Raw genomic sequence first — 16,531 nt, forward strand, 5'->3', positions numbered from 1 at the left:
AGCGTTTAACGTTAATTTCACAGTTGCTACCTTTCAAAAGGTGGCACTCAGATTAAACTGCAGTGTAATTAATATTGCAACGGCGAGCGTCACGGCTGCCTGTAGGACGAACAACTTCGTAGATGTATGTATACCTATGTATACTTGTATATTGACGTAAAATAACATTACTTACGTGAGGATTACATTTCCATTTCAGTAACGTGTTGGCTCGCGACCCGCTCCTTGCATCCACCGCAATCTTCCGAGGTGCATTCTCAGACTGAGCCCCGTTCTGACCCAGTTACGTTACATATCTACCGCGTGTCATTTTCAAGTTTCTATGAAGCAACAAACGAGAAAAGTATCCTTTCTACCTATGTAGGTTCCTGAAGATTATTTAAAACGATATCCTGTCAACTATATTATGCTGACACATTTATTTCTCACGATATTAATTATAACACATTCAATAGATTCATTTGCCTTTTCTAAGTAAATCATAACGCAAATCGACCATACTAAACACCTCGATTTTACCTTTGTTCAAAGTTTCAATAGCTTCAAATTGAATGGAATTTGTTTACAATTTATAAAGGCGTCAGTTTGTAGAGATTTACGTACAAAATCCTTGCGATCTACTGCGAGCTGCTCGAATTATTTCCCTCATGACTTTGATCCAATATTAGCTTTTCATTACGTTTATTGGAAATGGTAATTTTATTCCGTATATCTGGTATACTCGCTCTGTTTGTGCGATCAAGTCGAGGCGGACTTCGGAAGCTATATTATAGTTCTATATAAGACATAGCGGCATTTTATTTCTTTCTAAAAGAGGAGGTACGTAGAATATAAAGTAAACTGTGGAATAGGCAAGAAGAATAGGTAAGGCTTCAGTCTCAGAAGCCACTTTAAGAAAATTACACGTTTATGTAATGCGAGCGTTTGAAGTAGTGAGATATGTTTTTTTGTCCACTTTAACTTTGGAAAGTATTAAATCCTCGCTGCATTTTTGACAACCGTGGTCTGGTAGTGGATCTGTGTGCCAGAAATCATTCTAATAATTCTTTATCTGTTCCTCCACTATTGTTTAGAATTTTAGATTAACGAATAACGCTGTCCTTTGTGTTTTGCCTATCTTCATGTAGGTTTATAGCATAATTTCCAATAGTTTTCAGCAAGTAATACCATTAACAAATAATAGGCACTGTATCGCAACTGTCGCAGTTGTTAGCCGAGCGATACAATAAATAATTATTGGTGCGAATGTAATTAAGCTGTGAAATCGAGCGACTGTTACGACAAACAATAAAGCTACTCTAACAACCGTACAATAAGCTTACAGATCACCAAATATCGCGTTATTACCATTTTATCGTAATATTTATTGGATCACAAAACTATATTACTTACCGGCAGTTCAGGGAATACTACAAACGGAAAAATTAAACACACAAATTGTAATATCACAAATATAATATTTATTTTACCATTGTACATACTTTATAACTCAGATGAAGTAGTTTTATCACTCTGAAAAATATTGAATGAATCGAGTCTAGAATAAAATATCCCAATAAGGACAAGTCGTTTCTCTTGATTAATCAAAACGTTGTGCTGAAGATAAAAGATGATCTAAGATTTAAAAATGATGATTCAAAGATTGTGCTCGTAAAGCATCGGGGATGTTGGAAGCGCTTCGCTCGCTCTTACAACATTACATTTTGGTAAAAAATAACAACTTTAACATTTACACATTATGTACAATTACATTATTCGCTATTCTCCGTAAAATATTTCTTACACATAAACTATATGGAATATAATTGGACTATTCGGAACGTAACATGCAGCTTAACGTTTCAATTCCTCTGTTCTGTGAATCTCAAACAATGAAGTGTTCTCGTGCAATGAAAACAATTGTGTATTATAAACTAAAATGATTCAACTAATTTCTATTATAGAATAGAACGTGCATATATACTTTAAAAACAATAATTCTTTACTATCCAATCAATATTGATTTCAAACGTAATTTCTTTCCAATGCTTCACAGAAGACGTTAGCAGGCACAATTTCATCAGTTATCGGGAAAATAAGAAGTCCGCAGAGATATCCGTAACGGATATAGTGCGGATACCGGCCGGCTACTGTCCTTTTATTGCCCCAACTACGTATTATATGCCCCACAAAGTTTTCCTAACGCACTCAACGGAAATTATTACGATTACTGGCGTAGGTAGGTACTTGAAAAAGGTTGTTTTATTTAATAGTTGCGCGATCATTTTGACGCATCAAATGCTTTGATTGAATTTTTGTACCATGAAAGCTTTTTAGAATGTTACTACTTCGTAAAAGTATTTAGGTCAAATGAAAAGGATTAAGCGCGAATATTTTAGATAAAAAATATTCATAAGAATAAACTATTTGATACGTCATATTGGTTGTGCTGGTGGTTAAAAATATAACATGTTAAGTACGTAATGTGTCGAAAATACAAAATATTGTTACGTTTTCAGCTCTTACAAAGCCATAGAAATATGTATGAAGAAGGTACGTACAAAATTATTGCTTTATTAATATCGCCCGACCGACGCGAACAAGAGATATGATAAAACTCCCCTTTAATTGTCTACTAAAAAGTAAAATAATTTATTGCATCACTTCTCCTTAACAATACATCGATGCTTAATAATTCTATTATAATATAATCAGTATATTATTAATTAAACTCCTAATAAATATACAATAATCACCTTCATATTAAATTTCATGTTTCTACGATTATTTACAAAGATGAATTTAATTTCATTGTACTGCAAATATAATAAAAATGGTAAAAATTTGCACAAAATATTTGGTATAATTGAACACATTGTGATGACCGTTATTTATTGAGGGGACTCGAAATAATTAAAATACTATTGGTAGCTTTATTAAATTAATTGTTCGCCAGATAAGTTATCCGACGGTTATTTTAAAATAGATTTTATGACCCATTTTATTACAGTAGGTATTCAAGTATAAAGTATTAAAATGTACATTAATAAATTGTTCAACAATCATCAAATAAAATAGAGGTACATTTACTCCGCTTTTTTATTTGGTCGTAAAAGTAAAATCTCACAAATGTCACTTCAAGTAAACTATTATTACATTCATGTATTAGTTTTTTGCATTTAAATTTCATTTTTATAGGAAAGCTTAGTAAAAAAGCGGAGTAAAGTCAAAACGGGATACACAAGTACTTGTAAAACTCCAAAACTGTAATTGATTGCAGAAATAATGACTTACTTTAGTAATTGCATCTGATATGTTCAAAGTTAGAGACTGGTAAAACAACGGAGACGCGGCTTAGTGCTCACCGACCGAAAGCTTCGAGGAAGCGTAAACTCTTAAACGTCAACAGGTTTCATACTATATGCATCCGAATTGTAATAACTACTATGTCCTAACTAATAAACCTCAGTACCATTTTATTAAATCCTTTAACTCTGACAACAGTATATACAAAGTGAGCACTAGTATTGTCGTTTGTCTTTCTCTTAGTTCTTTTTCTGAACCGTATTCTGTACAATATCTTTATAAAGCTATGTACAAACCTCGAGAGTAGGACAACTCACGTCGAAGCGTTTCGTCCTCAGCACTTGTGACATATTATGCTAATTCTCCACTAATAAAGTAGGCGAGTACAAAACGATCCTACTCCTTAGTTCCGATCTAAGTGAAACGAGTACGAAATGACATGCATTGGACCATGTATCTACAGACAATATATTAAATAGCAACACTCGGCGTATTTACAGCTAAATATAAATTCCCTCCAACGAAGAAGAAAGCTAGACTGGAGTGATATTGAACCTTATAGTATTAAGCACAAGGTCCATTTTAAGTAAAATAAATAGACGTAATTCACAGTCTTCGTCGTGATGAATGTTCTTAATAATATTCGACTGATTTCTTTGAAGATGAAATAAGTAGGTATGATAGGTAACTAACGCAAATGTCTGATTGATATAGGTTTACAAACAGAACTGAAGGCTAAGTTTAGAAAAGTTGTATTAATTGAAAAGATCGATATGATTAGTTTTAGAATTGTGTACAATTCAGTCTGTTAGCATCACACAGAAGACGAGACCACGAAACATATAGGTACGGAAGGCTGACTTCATACAATGCAAATACAACAAAGTTCCAGAAACTTCGTCCTATATTCGTAAGTAGATGTTAAGCGTACACTGCAGGTCTCACAGACCACTTATTGTATGAAGTCGACCTTTCAAGAACCTAGCACAAGTTTATAATAGCAAAGTAGGTTTAGCTAGTTGCATATAATATAGAAGAATAGATTCTTAGTTTCGTTGGAATGATACCACTTTCTTCGAAATATCGTCAGCAAAAATGGAAAATGTATAGAACTAAAAAAACTTGGACTTTTACTTTTTAGTCGAAAAGTAGAAATTTAGTTATATTCAGGAATCGAGATCCAAAACTCTATAAGAAATTGACAGAATTGAAAAAGTTCGCTAAACTTGTGCTAGACCCTCTGACCTATATATCAAGTGGCGAGAGTAACAACTAGGTAACATTGAAAAGGGTCCCAAAAGGCCTACAAGGGCGCTACAAGTCGTCGAAACTCTAACGTTAAGTATTTGGTGTTAACAATATTATGACTAATACTCCGCTAAGTCAGTCCGTCACTGTTCGGTTATTTACTAATTTATTTGGTTGACGCCTTTACGAGCTGGCTGTGTCTTGAATGTTGACTTTGTTGCTTTTGCCTAGGGACAAAAAAAAACCTTCAAAAACATATCGTTGACTGAAATACTTTGTGATTATATATTTCTCATCATTATAGGATTAAGAATTTTACTTTTTGACACCAAAAAATTTACACTACCATATAAACAGAGCAAAGCACGCGAGAATAATATTTCCATCACTTTCCCTCCCATACTAAAACAAATCTACATGCTATTCAAAAAAAGAACTAATCACATTGGCTGGCTGGATCACAGCATCAAGAAAGTCCTACAAAGAAGGTTTAATAACTTACCAGTGTCCAGCCAGGTTCAGCACATGGTCTCGGGCCTGGCCGGCGCGGGCGGCTGCGAGGGCGGCTGGTCGGCGGAGCGCTGGCGCGGCAGCTGCGACGAGTCCAGCACTATGGACGGCCGGGGAGGGAGGTTCTCGCTAACCATGTGCGAGAGGGAAAGCTCGCTTGACGCGTTTGTATCGCCTGAGAGAAGAACACATTAACGAGACAACGGTCTACTAAAGCACCGCATTTTACTGGCATTCATAAAACGGACAAAGATTGAAAGGACTGGTTGGTTAGTACTGAAAATGAGCAATGCGCTGCCCAAAATGAAGCAGGACAGTAACGACCTGATATCTATGGCCAGGCTTTCTTTAAAACAGACCATTTATATTTCGCCCCTCAGTTCAAAACTACAACTACCGTAAATCCACGATGCCTCGCCATCCTCTGTATCAACATACACAAACTATTTTATTGACTTACCAGAAGGCTGCCTCGGTACAGGTAGGAGTACTTCTCCGCATGCATCATCATCCAACAGTGGCTGCAGCGGCGACGGCAGCTCGCGACTGTCGATAGCTGATGATCTTCTTAACGAGTGCCTGGAGAAAGACGAAAGTCGAATTATACGGAACGGAAGCCGGGATAAGTGCAAAATTAGGAAATTGAAAATGCCTAAGAAGAAACCGCTTAATGCAGGAAACTTGTTTTAATTATTTTCTGCTGAGTGAAAAGACAGGATTGAAGATCGGGTTTTCGAAATATTTCGTATACAGAACATGGCACACGACGAAGTAAAAACAGAAAGATATCCAAGAGCGATTGTCATTTAATACTGACCGGCCATATTCAGCGGACCAATATAACAATTAATTAATTCTACGTGAAGATAGACAGGAATATACAATTGTTACCTCTGATGCGGCAGCCGACGGTCACTAACAGTGAGCAGTGTGCTGGTCTGCGGCGGCACGGCGTGCTCATCAGCCGCGCTACTGTTGACGCACACACTGATGCTGATGCCGCTCACCCCGCCCCCCTCGCCGCCCTCGCCCTCCCCGCCCTCCTCCTCCTCGTATCTGTCCAGACCACCCATTGCTAGGCTACAGTACAGACGGCTGTTGTAGTAAGTTTAAAGTTCAGGACGCTCACAAAAGCTATAAGCCGAAGCAAGCTCCTCTTGCTTTTGGTGCTGATGAAATTCTGTAGTTTGATGTTTCTGCAGCTAGTTGGTTTACGATGAGGTTTTTGATGAACAAAAATCTTTGCCTTTTCTATATGTAACGTATAATTATCTAATCTTCAAAATAGTAAAGAAAACCAACAATGGTTTATTTCAATTTCTCAAAACAGTATTATAATAATTTTGTGTCCAGATTAATCGTATGTGGTAATTGCCGCAAATATACCTACGAAAGCTGTACGATCAAAAGTATTTTCCTTCGTGTTAACTCATTCTGAGCAAATAGTTTCTATTACCGGGAGCCCGACAAGGTTTGATCAACGAGATTTAATATCCGCGCGGGCGAGTAGTTCGCCGAGTTTGGAATGTGCCGGGTCGTCATTATCGACGGCAATATGTCGTATGCCTCATAACTTTCTTGGAACGAAGGGAGTTTTAATCATTGTTTGACTAAAGTGTAAATTTGGATGTATTGATTTTGTTTTTAGTTATGTTTCCTGGACATTGTTTTGGCGTAAGATAAGAAGTTTTTCATTATACATATTAATTTGGAACCGTAGGAATTTAGGTTTAAATTATTATAAGCCATTAATTTAACTTAAATTTTGAATTATTTAGATTTGAATCGTTACTATTTCACTTCTTACTACAAAGCCATCTTAAACTTACTTCACATTTATGATTTGTATAATGAAATCATCTAAGAGCTCTCTGTCTAGTTGAGCAGCGCAAGTTAAACACATTTCTAAAATCAAGATCAATGATATTTAAATAAACTTGCATCGCTCAACCAACAACGAAAAATTTTTAGGCAAAACTACAAACAAAAAAATGTGCGGCAACCCTCCACCGTATGTTCTCCAGCAATGCACAGTTCCATCCCTAAGGATCACTCACCGCCTCTGGATAAGGTTCTCCATAATGATGTAGTCATCTTCTTCAGCGCCGCGAAGGTGTTCCTTCTCCATGAAGAGCGCAAACTCAGGGTTGGACATCTCGCTGGCGTGGCGCCGGCGGACTGAGGGCGAAGCCGCTCGAGCCGGTGATAGGAGACGAGAGGTGATTGGCGTCCTGCGAAAAAATAAGTGAAGTCGGTCAAGTCGGTGATAAATTCCCACATTAGACCCACAGGGGATGATATAATTTAATAGCAACACTCCAGATGATACTACATAAAATAAACTGAAGAGTCATATATATTTTGCATCACAGTATATACAGTGTCTAATGCACCACAGTTTTTATCGTCAGCGATTACCAACTCCAATTTAATTGCTCTGGCATTACTTGCCAGTGAATGTGACTTTAAATCCACACATTCAAGAAAATACACAGTTTTTATTTACCTGGGCGTATGCGGCGGAGAGAAGAGTCCATACACAGTCTCCAACTCATCAGTGATGCTGGTATACTCGTGCATGGCGAGCAGAAGGGAGCGCGGTGCACCACCGACCCGGCTGCGGCCTGACGGGATACCTGCCGCCCCGCCTGTAACCTCCCAACCTGACTGACGGCCTGACACAGAGTGGGGTATGCTCATGTAGGACTTTGACGTATGAGAGATAGTAAGACTGGAGGTAATGATTGCAGGACCAAATTGGAGCTGAAAGGTCTTCGCTAAGCAGTAGATATATTACGCATCAATCGTGATATGGTAACTCTGTAACTTGGCTTACGGATTAAGGTTTTTTATTCTCAAAGTCAAGATCTGCCAAAATTCTTAGCATAAAACTAAAGCTCCTTCAGTAGAATGGAGGAGGAATCCATTCTTGAAATGACTGGGAAACCTTTTCAAAGATCGATGACCCATTCAAATGATGATCTCATTCATATGAGTTATGATTTTAAAGATTTGAAGCCTCTATACATACTTGTCCCAGTAACAGAATTGTGCACTGATCCAGCGTCGACGGCGGAGTTATCAGGCTCGGAGTGCGTCTGGCTGTGCTGACGTCGCGGCGCCAGGTGTTGGGCGGAGTAGTGGCCGCCCATACCGCAGTCGTTGCCGCCCTCCGAACGCCTGTCGACACCGCCGTGTTACATCTTCGATATGTACTGAGTTGGTGGTGTTAAATCATGTGCTGACTGCGTTCAGTGGTCTTGTAGACTTTTTGAAGTTGTAACATTAGGTGGCGTTTTTGGCAATGCTTTTGCAGTATGGAAATGTATATTTTCCCATCTGCATTGGTTAACGGTAAGTAGCTATAGCGCAGTCAACAGATGAAAAGTAATTTACATTGTTCCCCACAAGAAAGTGGTTATGTGTGCAGTGGCAGTTTAGTACAAGTATGTCTGTTAAGATAATAAATCAAAGTGATTAATTCGGAGGTAAGTAATGTGAAGACAAGACAATCGAAAATACAACAGAGAACAACAGTGACGTTAGAAGATTAAATAATTTTAATACAGTAATGTTTGTAAATGAAGAACTTTTTACTTTAGAGAGACAATGCTTACCTTAACGAAATGAAAAATATTAGAAAAGAAAATGTTGTAGATTACAGCCACAATTCTGCATTACTTTACAAGTTGGCGAGATATGGCATTTCATGTAGATACAATAGCTGATCGTAGAAAAATAGAAAGACCAAAATGTTAATTTGATATGGCTGAAGTAAGATCTGATTTGTGTAGCAATGTACAGAAAATACACAGACAGATAGATGCTCAAATAAAATTTGCGTCACATTGAAAATCGTGTAGTGTGTGACTGTCGAAAGTAGTGCTTGTTAATGCTAAACATATCGTTACCGAGCGTGTACACAAGCTAGTAGATAGTGAATGTTTATTATACAGAGTAAGGCAACTACGTCTAACTACGTTTGCTAAGAAGCTAAGCCAATCGCCAATGACTCTATTTGACTTACTGTTTCCACAACCGTCTCCTAACAGATGCAAGAAGGTAACAAAAAATAAAATTAAAAACAATTATGGCGATGATAATTTTGGTTTTGTACAAATAAACACATTATTTGCCGATATTGTGAATGAAGAAATAGAAATGTGTGGGATTTGGTAGCTGTGGGTTACGCAGATGAAATTGCATTCACGGACATCAACATTTACTCTAGATCCTTTAGATTTAGAGGTAGTCGTAATAATTTCTTTATGAAATCCAATTTAGTTTACTTCACTTGTAAACTGATGTCAGCCACAAACTCTCAGACCAGAGCAGCCAAAACTCCATCACAAGTAGTTCTTCCAAATCAAATGAAGTAATGGTTAATGAGAATGGCAATCAAGAACAAAACTTAACGCGGTCATGCTTTGACAATACGACATACGACCCTTGGCATTGATGGCTCTTCCATCAGAACCGTACCTAGGAATTTGGAAACTTGTAACTTGTAGAATTGTTCGTCAAAATGAAATGCACATGCTCTTTTTGAACTTTCTGCGTGAATTTGATGATTCTATCGGCTTTCTCGCTTACCTTTAGTGAGATGGTATTGGTGCCCAGACTATATACTGAGTAAACATGTTTAGTGATCATTTAGTTAATGTTATTCTTTCAGGTGATTGGGCTGTATATTTACATACTATAGCAGATTCCTACGTTTTTGAATAAGTAACTTAGGTTAAGCTGAAGTACGGTCTGAACGTTAATGGAACTGATGTGACTCGAATTAGTTCCAGACGGTTTTAATTAATTGGCTTATGCGATCATAAACGCTTTGCGACAAATTCCTAAGTAACTATTTTACCTAAACCTTCAAAATATATTATCGCATTTATAAGCTGAGTTTTAGTACTACGTACCGTCTCGTGTTGGCAGTACGTCTGGTTCCAGCTGAAGTAGTGCGCGGACGCAGGCTGTGTAGATCTGACGGTACCTCGCGAACTTCAGGTAGGAATGCATCATCTGTTGACGACGCTACTAGACGAGGAGGCATGTAGATATCTAAATCAGATTATAGCAATTAGAGTAAAAGATAGTTTGGTGCTTTTCCTGCAGAAAAAAATATGTCTAAGGTATATTAATGTCGTACCTTTCTTCTCATCGCTAGGTTCAGTCCTGTTGCTATCGGAGGACCTCTGCCTGGCAGGAGTAATGGGAGGTTGTGCCTTCACGACCGTGATGTTAGGACCCGCATGACCTTCCCAGATGACGTGGATATCGAGTCGGCTTCTGGTTCCTTCTCCACTGCAGCTTCTGGCCCGGACTGGGGCAACTCATCCTGATGGTAGGTGTTGGAAATGTAGGAAGCAGGAATTTTTTGGTGAGAAAACTTCCTTGAATAAAACTTTGGTACATTATTTTGCTATATTTATTTTATACTATGGACTTTCAAAAGAAATGAGGATATTCTTATGTCCCAAAGTTTTATTACAAATCAAAGTTGAAATAAAACTCATAAGTGGAAATGAATAAGCCAAGTGAGACTGCGCCGAAAAGTTAAATCAATAAGCCAATGGAGCGTAACATTGTTAACGCGCGATACAAAAATTTTGCAAAGCTTTAAAGATATGCAGTATTTGAATAATATGCAAACTATAAGTAAAAATCGAACGTGAGAGATAAATATGTAAAAATAATAAATTGAATTACATCACGTGTCAAAAAATCGACATTAGAGTAATTCGTAAGCGTGAAGAAAGAACAGATCTTCAGAAAAAATTGCATATTAAAACAAAATCTACAATAATATACATAAAAACGTTTCACGGTGCTGTCCCACACGACACAAAAGCATTTCTCTTGTACTTACTCGAATTAGCTTTGAATTTCGCATAATTGAATAGGTACCAATTAAAACGGCTAGGTACAACTAGTTCGCTGGCTGCCCAAACAAACGTGCCACCCAGACATTTCGCCGAGGAACTTACACGAAGTAATATTACACAAAGTTGGCGAACGGAGAACAAAATATACATTGAAACAAATGAAAAGTGTATAGGAACTGTTATAGTTCTGTAAATTAGAAAGCTTTCATACGTAGTTGCATTTGTGCTCGAAGGAGATAATCCTGTTTGCTTAGGTGGAACTTCAGAAAGTTTAAGTTCCACCGTAGTGCTTTTAAATGTACCAAATTGTTTAGACTTGCCTGGTGTATGACTGATATTTCACCATCATCCTATGATGGAAACAAATAATTTGGATCAGGAAAAAATATGAAGGAGGTACCCTATACCTTACTCTCCCGAAGACACAAATTTATCTGTACCCATAGTCAAAAGTTTATCCTTTCTTTGTTGCAGCTCTATTTTTTATAAATGAAGGATTTGTTCGGGCAGCTAGACAGACTGGAGGGATGCTTACATCGGAGGGTCGCGATCGCTCGTCCTCCTCCTGGACCGGGCGTACCGCGAAGCGCGCGGCGCCCGTGTCGCTGTCCGACAGCACCTGCCGTGACGTCACACATAGCCACCTAACTAGCTTCGGTTGCTGCCTCACCCGGAGATTTAACACAAACTGTTCACGGTACAGCTTTATACCTTTGCTTTGACTTTACGTGAGGATGATTTTGTTAAAAATGCATATGCTACCTTAGAAAGTCACTGGAGACACGATTTTATAGTTGGTGCCATTTTTACGTTATAGGTCTCGAACCAGCAGTTTGAGCTTTTGTTGTTTTTATGCTACTTACGAGTATAGACTTGGCATTTTCTACGTCACCAAGTTTTACCAGAAACATTGAAACATTCTGTAAACCGAATTTGACAATTTGAACTTATGTAAATTTCCAATATGGTGTTGTTTCAACAGGACAAACAGTTCGACATAAACTAAGCTAAAACTTGATTTGATTTGGAAGGCCAATTGAGCCCCGAGGGTTTAATTTCGAATACGTAATTCCAGCGTGGATTTATGTAGGCCAGCATTGTTAACTCTTGGAAATACATTGCTGTTATGAATTATATGTTACGAAGGAATAAATTATAAAAGTCTACCGCTCAACCTTCAGTATATAAGTGAGAACTTTAGATAATATCAACTTATGATAAGTATTTCTACATGGAGTTAAGTAAATCTTCTTAAAACTAAACATTGATCCTACCAATTTTGAAACATGTAGTTAGCTTGAGTCCTCAGGGTAGGCAAACTAGAAGTTGCATAGCCACAGCGGCATAAAACACAACACCGAACAATTTTGATACATAAGTTTTGTTCAAGTTGAAGAACTTTCCATTCCAAAGGGGAATTGCGGGTTTTCATCAGTCCAAGTTGGACTCTACATGCATAAATCGATGTTCTCTATTGCATATTAATATAGAGGATCACTACATTGCATATTGATAAGGTGTTAATCTCCGAATGACGCAGAACCAAATTCATTAAAGCATATACAAATTGCCAGATGTTTTTGCTATTCTCACTAATCATTGACATAAAACTTCAAATACTTGTGTAGTAATTTTAAAAGAAAGGCTACTTCTTAGAATAGAGATATTAAAAAATCTGTTAATTTGCAGGTTAGGTGGGGGACACGAACATTGAATGAAATACAAAAGTTTAAAATTAGCATCAACGCAAGACATCGACATAATTAACATGCTAATGATGAACAGAAAACGTTGCGATTAGTGTTCTCAAGCATTCTTGTTGAGTTCGACATCAAACACATAATAATTAAATTAAGAGAGACATCGAAAACAAACATTTATGAATAGATCTTCGTTGAGTATTCTATCAAACGTTGCGACATGTTAATGACAATTTTTACACCAAAACTCAAACCTTGACTGTTGTAGCTGGGTTCGAACCAACTCATCACAGAATATCGTTAGAGAAAACAAAAGAAGGTAATCAAAAAATTAAGGAACTATTTTCACACTATCAATCTATACTGATGATTTTATCAAAAATAAAACAGTCTCTAGTCTACTTACCTCAGATCGATCACTAGCAGTTCTTAACCTAGCTGCTCCAGCTTGGAAGGTAGGTGGTGGAGGTCCCAGGGTGTCAGTGGAACCTCGGTTCACCAGCGACGGGTGAGTCGCCATGAACCGATGGATCACCGCTAAGTGATTCATAGTCTGTTCCGCCACATCTTCTAACTTTCTTAACCTAAATTCTACACTCTGGAAACATTTTAGTACAAAATATAGTTATATCATTATATCACCCTCTTTTCTATCTATAAAGGTATAATTTTAATAGCTACACTTACCTGAACCGATTGTATTTGGCAATTAGCTTTTTGATTCAAGTCTTCCATTTTGGTCGTGATATGTTCTACCCTATCAGTTGTATTTCTTACTCTCTCTTCTATAGAATTAGACAATTTAACTTCCTGAAATCATTAATTGGTTCAATTCGAGACATTTGAGGCATATTTGCAATTATGCTAATGGATAGATTTCTATGCAATCATGCGTAGGTAATAAGTTGTTGGCTTACACACGATATAGTTTTCATAATGCATCATTGATTATAACGATTGCTATATTGTGATGATTACTCACTATTATGACTAAAATTTTACCATGGGGGTAATTTTGAAGGTCACTTACTTGTTCCCTAAAATACCCTTCAACACACTCTTCCTCAAAATCATAAAGTCTTTCCATATCCTCTTTCTCTAAAAACAATTTGAGCCCATTGTCGTACTGGAACCGTTTGTGCGACACGTTCCTGGTCACCCACTTGCCTATTGCGTATATGTGACATAGCGTTATAAGTGGAGGTGGCAACACCGGCTTCTGTTCGTACTCCATCACCACTGTGAATCTTTGGAACATCCATACCTGAAAGTTTGGTTGGTTGATTTAGGTCGATGATATGGAGGAGTTAATGTATTATATTTCATTTATTTTCGACCTTTACTAAAACTGAACTGAATGTAAATAAATATTTTTGTAATTTAGGATTGAATTGAAATAAATGTTTTGTAAAAAAACTTTTTTCAAAAATAAAATAACAACATCAAAGACAACAATTTAGACGAGTTGATAACGAATTAAAGTTACTTTAGTAGGCAAATAACAAAAGAACGTTATCAAAAACGTCTGACATGCTCATGATTCCAACAAAATACAAATAAAGCAAAATGCAAAACATTGTTGCGAATTAGGTATCCGTACCATTTTGTATATTTACAATTACAAAATCTAAAACGTCTAACTGTACGCTTGCATGGTTCTAACATTACCTAATAATCACTTGGACTGTGTTTTGCTTTATGTATAGTTCTGATTAAAACACGTTATATCTTAAAACATATATTGCATGTCTGGTACGGACACCTAACGAAGCAATAAAAGAAAAAAATAAAATAAAAAACCTGATGCGAGACTTCATTGACTTCATTAAATATATTGTTAAAGACGGCAATAAGTAGGTTTATGAGCAAAATGTTCGCGACGAGCAAGTATATGGTCATGACGACGGGCGTGATCCATCTGCCCGTCACACACTTGGGCTCTCCCGGGTTATTCCCACACTTGGGGTCGATATCTGGAGCAAACACCTCGCCATACAACATGAAGTACGGTTGGAAGAACACCTACGGACAACGGGAGCTCAAACTAAAATGTCGGTCAAAATAAACTGGGTAAAAATAAAATAGGTATAAGTTAAAGTAAAATTATTTAAATTAAATCGATTTCAATAACTAAATACTTAATCAACTGTAACCAAAACTACCCAGGTACTAATCTACTCAGGATGATAGACGATACAACTACTGACGACCATTTTACTTTGAAGTGTAGAAGTATTTCTTTTACATTTGATTGTCTTTGATTCCTGAATAAAAATATTACTTATAACACGAAAGTAAATAAAAGAAATAGGTACTAAAAATAAGAAACCAAACATAAAAGTAATATTTCTAGTAACAAAGCAAAATCTACAGCCACTAATCCTGGAAGTCCAAACGTAACGTAATCAAATCTCGCAACAGGCACTAAAACAACATCGAATCTACGACAGTTAACGAGTTTGCCGCAAACCTGGTGCGACACACCGTTCACTTCAATGAAGATGTTATTGAAGACGGCTATGAGAAGGTTGACAAGTAAAATGTTGGCAATGAGCAAGTACACGCTCATGACCACGGGCGGCACCCAGTGGCCCACGCGGCACTCCTCGAGCCCGGGCAGCCCACACGGGGGCGCCATCTGCTCCGCGAACACTTCCCCGTATAGCATGAAGTACGGTTGGAAGAATACCTGCAAATGTTAGTACATATCGGTGGTATAGAATACTTAAATGTTCTCTTTAATGGTAGTGTTAGTTTCAAATGTAATTATTGAGTCTCTGTAAAAGATGAAGTGTAACAGAATGGTGATGTAAATGTTCAAATGCAATAATACAATTCTTATATTAACAAACTAGTTTGAATTATTTTTTCAATACACGATACAGGCTATCATTAATCGCTGCACTCCAAGAAGTTGTTTGCTAGAACTTCATTAACTCCTTATAGTTTTAAAGTGCTTTCATCATTATTTTGATCTACAGTTCCTATATTATTCCTATCGTTAACAACTATATCATATTCTATAACAGTTTCAACAGTAGCATTGGTTTCAAACTTACTTCTCTGATGAGATGCCAGCTGGCTTCCTCGTCTGGATACAGAATCGCTTGCCGCGCCACTCCGAACGACATTAGCACCACCAGTAATAGCACCACGAAGTATATCATGTTTTTTACCATCTTACCCATCATTGTGACTAGAGGACCTGGTGAACAAAGAATAAGACTCATTTAATAATGAAAAATCAGTAGATATATAAATACGAAATGGATTAGTCTTACTGACTTAGAATTTAAAATTGATGATCCAATTACATAGCTTGGGAGACTAGAAAGAAAATCGTAAATCGAAGAAAAGGTACACGAGATATTGGTCTTATTTCATCCAGCCGTAAAGCCGCAAAATCTACAGTTACAGTCATATGGTACAAGTTGGAGATTTAGAAAAGTTACAACATAGAGGTATAAATAACATCATCAATAACAAGACAATTCTTACCTAAGTACTTATTAACTCCCAATATATTCAATATCCTTAAGTACCAATAAATAATATCGACGCAGTAGATGACGCGGCCGACGTCCATGGACACTGAGCGTAGGCGCAGCGTCAGCCCCACCAGAAAGAAGATGATGAAGCCGGCGTCATACGTGTTCCATAGGTTCCACGCCCATACGCTGAACTTATGTCTGCAATGGTACGTGAGAATGTACTTTTTTTCTGATGGGAAATCATTAAATGGCTCCTCCCGCTGGGGTTAGCAGTGGTGAGGGAGTGTCAGACTCTTATTGACTAAAACCCATCATGTTCCTTCGTAGGCCTTTTATGTTCCAGGGCCACGGTAACTCATTCGAACAATCCCGCAGCTCCGGCAGGCTTTGGCCCTGCTGGGCGTCGATGAGA

The 16,531-nt window shown here is 37.4% G+C and overlaps 1 protein-coding gene across 1 annotated transcript in view; it reads right to left on the reverse strand.

The window, feature by feature from the left end:
• Positions 1–1,437: 1,437 nt before the first annotated feature.
• The window catches only part of Trpm (Transient receptor potential cation channel, subfamily M), a 234,964-nt gene continuing 219,870 nt past the window's right edge, over positions 1,438–16,531 (reverse strand). The window contains 18 exon segments of the mRNA XM_064038311.1: positions 1,438–4,760; positions 5,036–5,218; positions 5,504–5,622; positions 5,935–6,123; positions 7,101–7,274; positions 7,550–7,718; positions 8,075–8,223; positions 9,071–9,088; positions 9,963–10,080; positions 10,193–10,303; positions 10,306–10,381; positions 11,464–11,547; positions 13,035–13,226; positions 13,316–13,438; positions 13,659–13,892; positions 15,099–15,317; positions 15,688–15,833; positions 16,127–16,317. Of these exon segments, the coding sequence (XP_063894381.1) occupies positions 5,052–5,218; positions 5,504–5,622; positions 5,935–6,123; positions 7,101–7,274; positions 7,550–7,718; positions 8,075–8,223; positions 9,071–9,088; positions 9,963–10,080; positions 10,193–10,303; positions 10,306–10,381; positions 11,464–11,547; positions 13,035–13,226; positions 13,316–13,438; positions 13,659–13,892; positions 15,099–15,317; positions 15,688–15,833; positions 16,127–16,317 (2,479 nt within the window). The 3' untranslated portion in view covers positions 1,438–4,760; positions 5,036–5,051.

This window comes from Helicoverpa armigera, chromosome 15, assembly GCF_030705265.1.
Source record: "Helicoverpa armigera isolate CAAS_96S chromosome 15, ASM3070526v1, whole genome shotgun sequence".
Lineage (NCBI taxonomy): Eukaryota > Metazoa > Arthropoda > Insecta > Lepidoptera > Noctuidae > Helicoverpa > Helicoverpa armigera.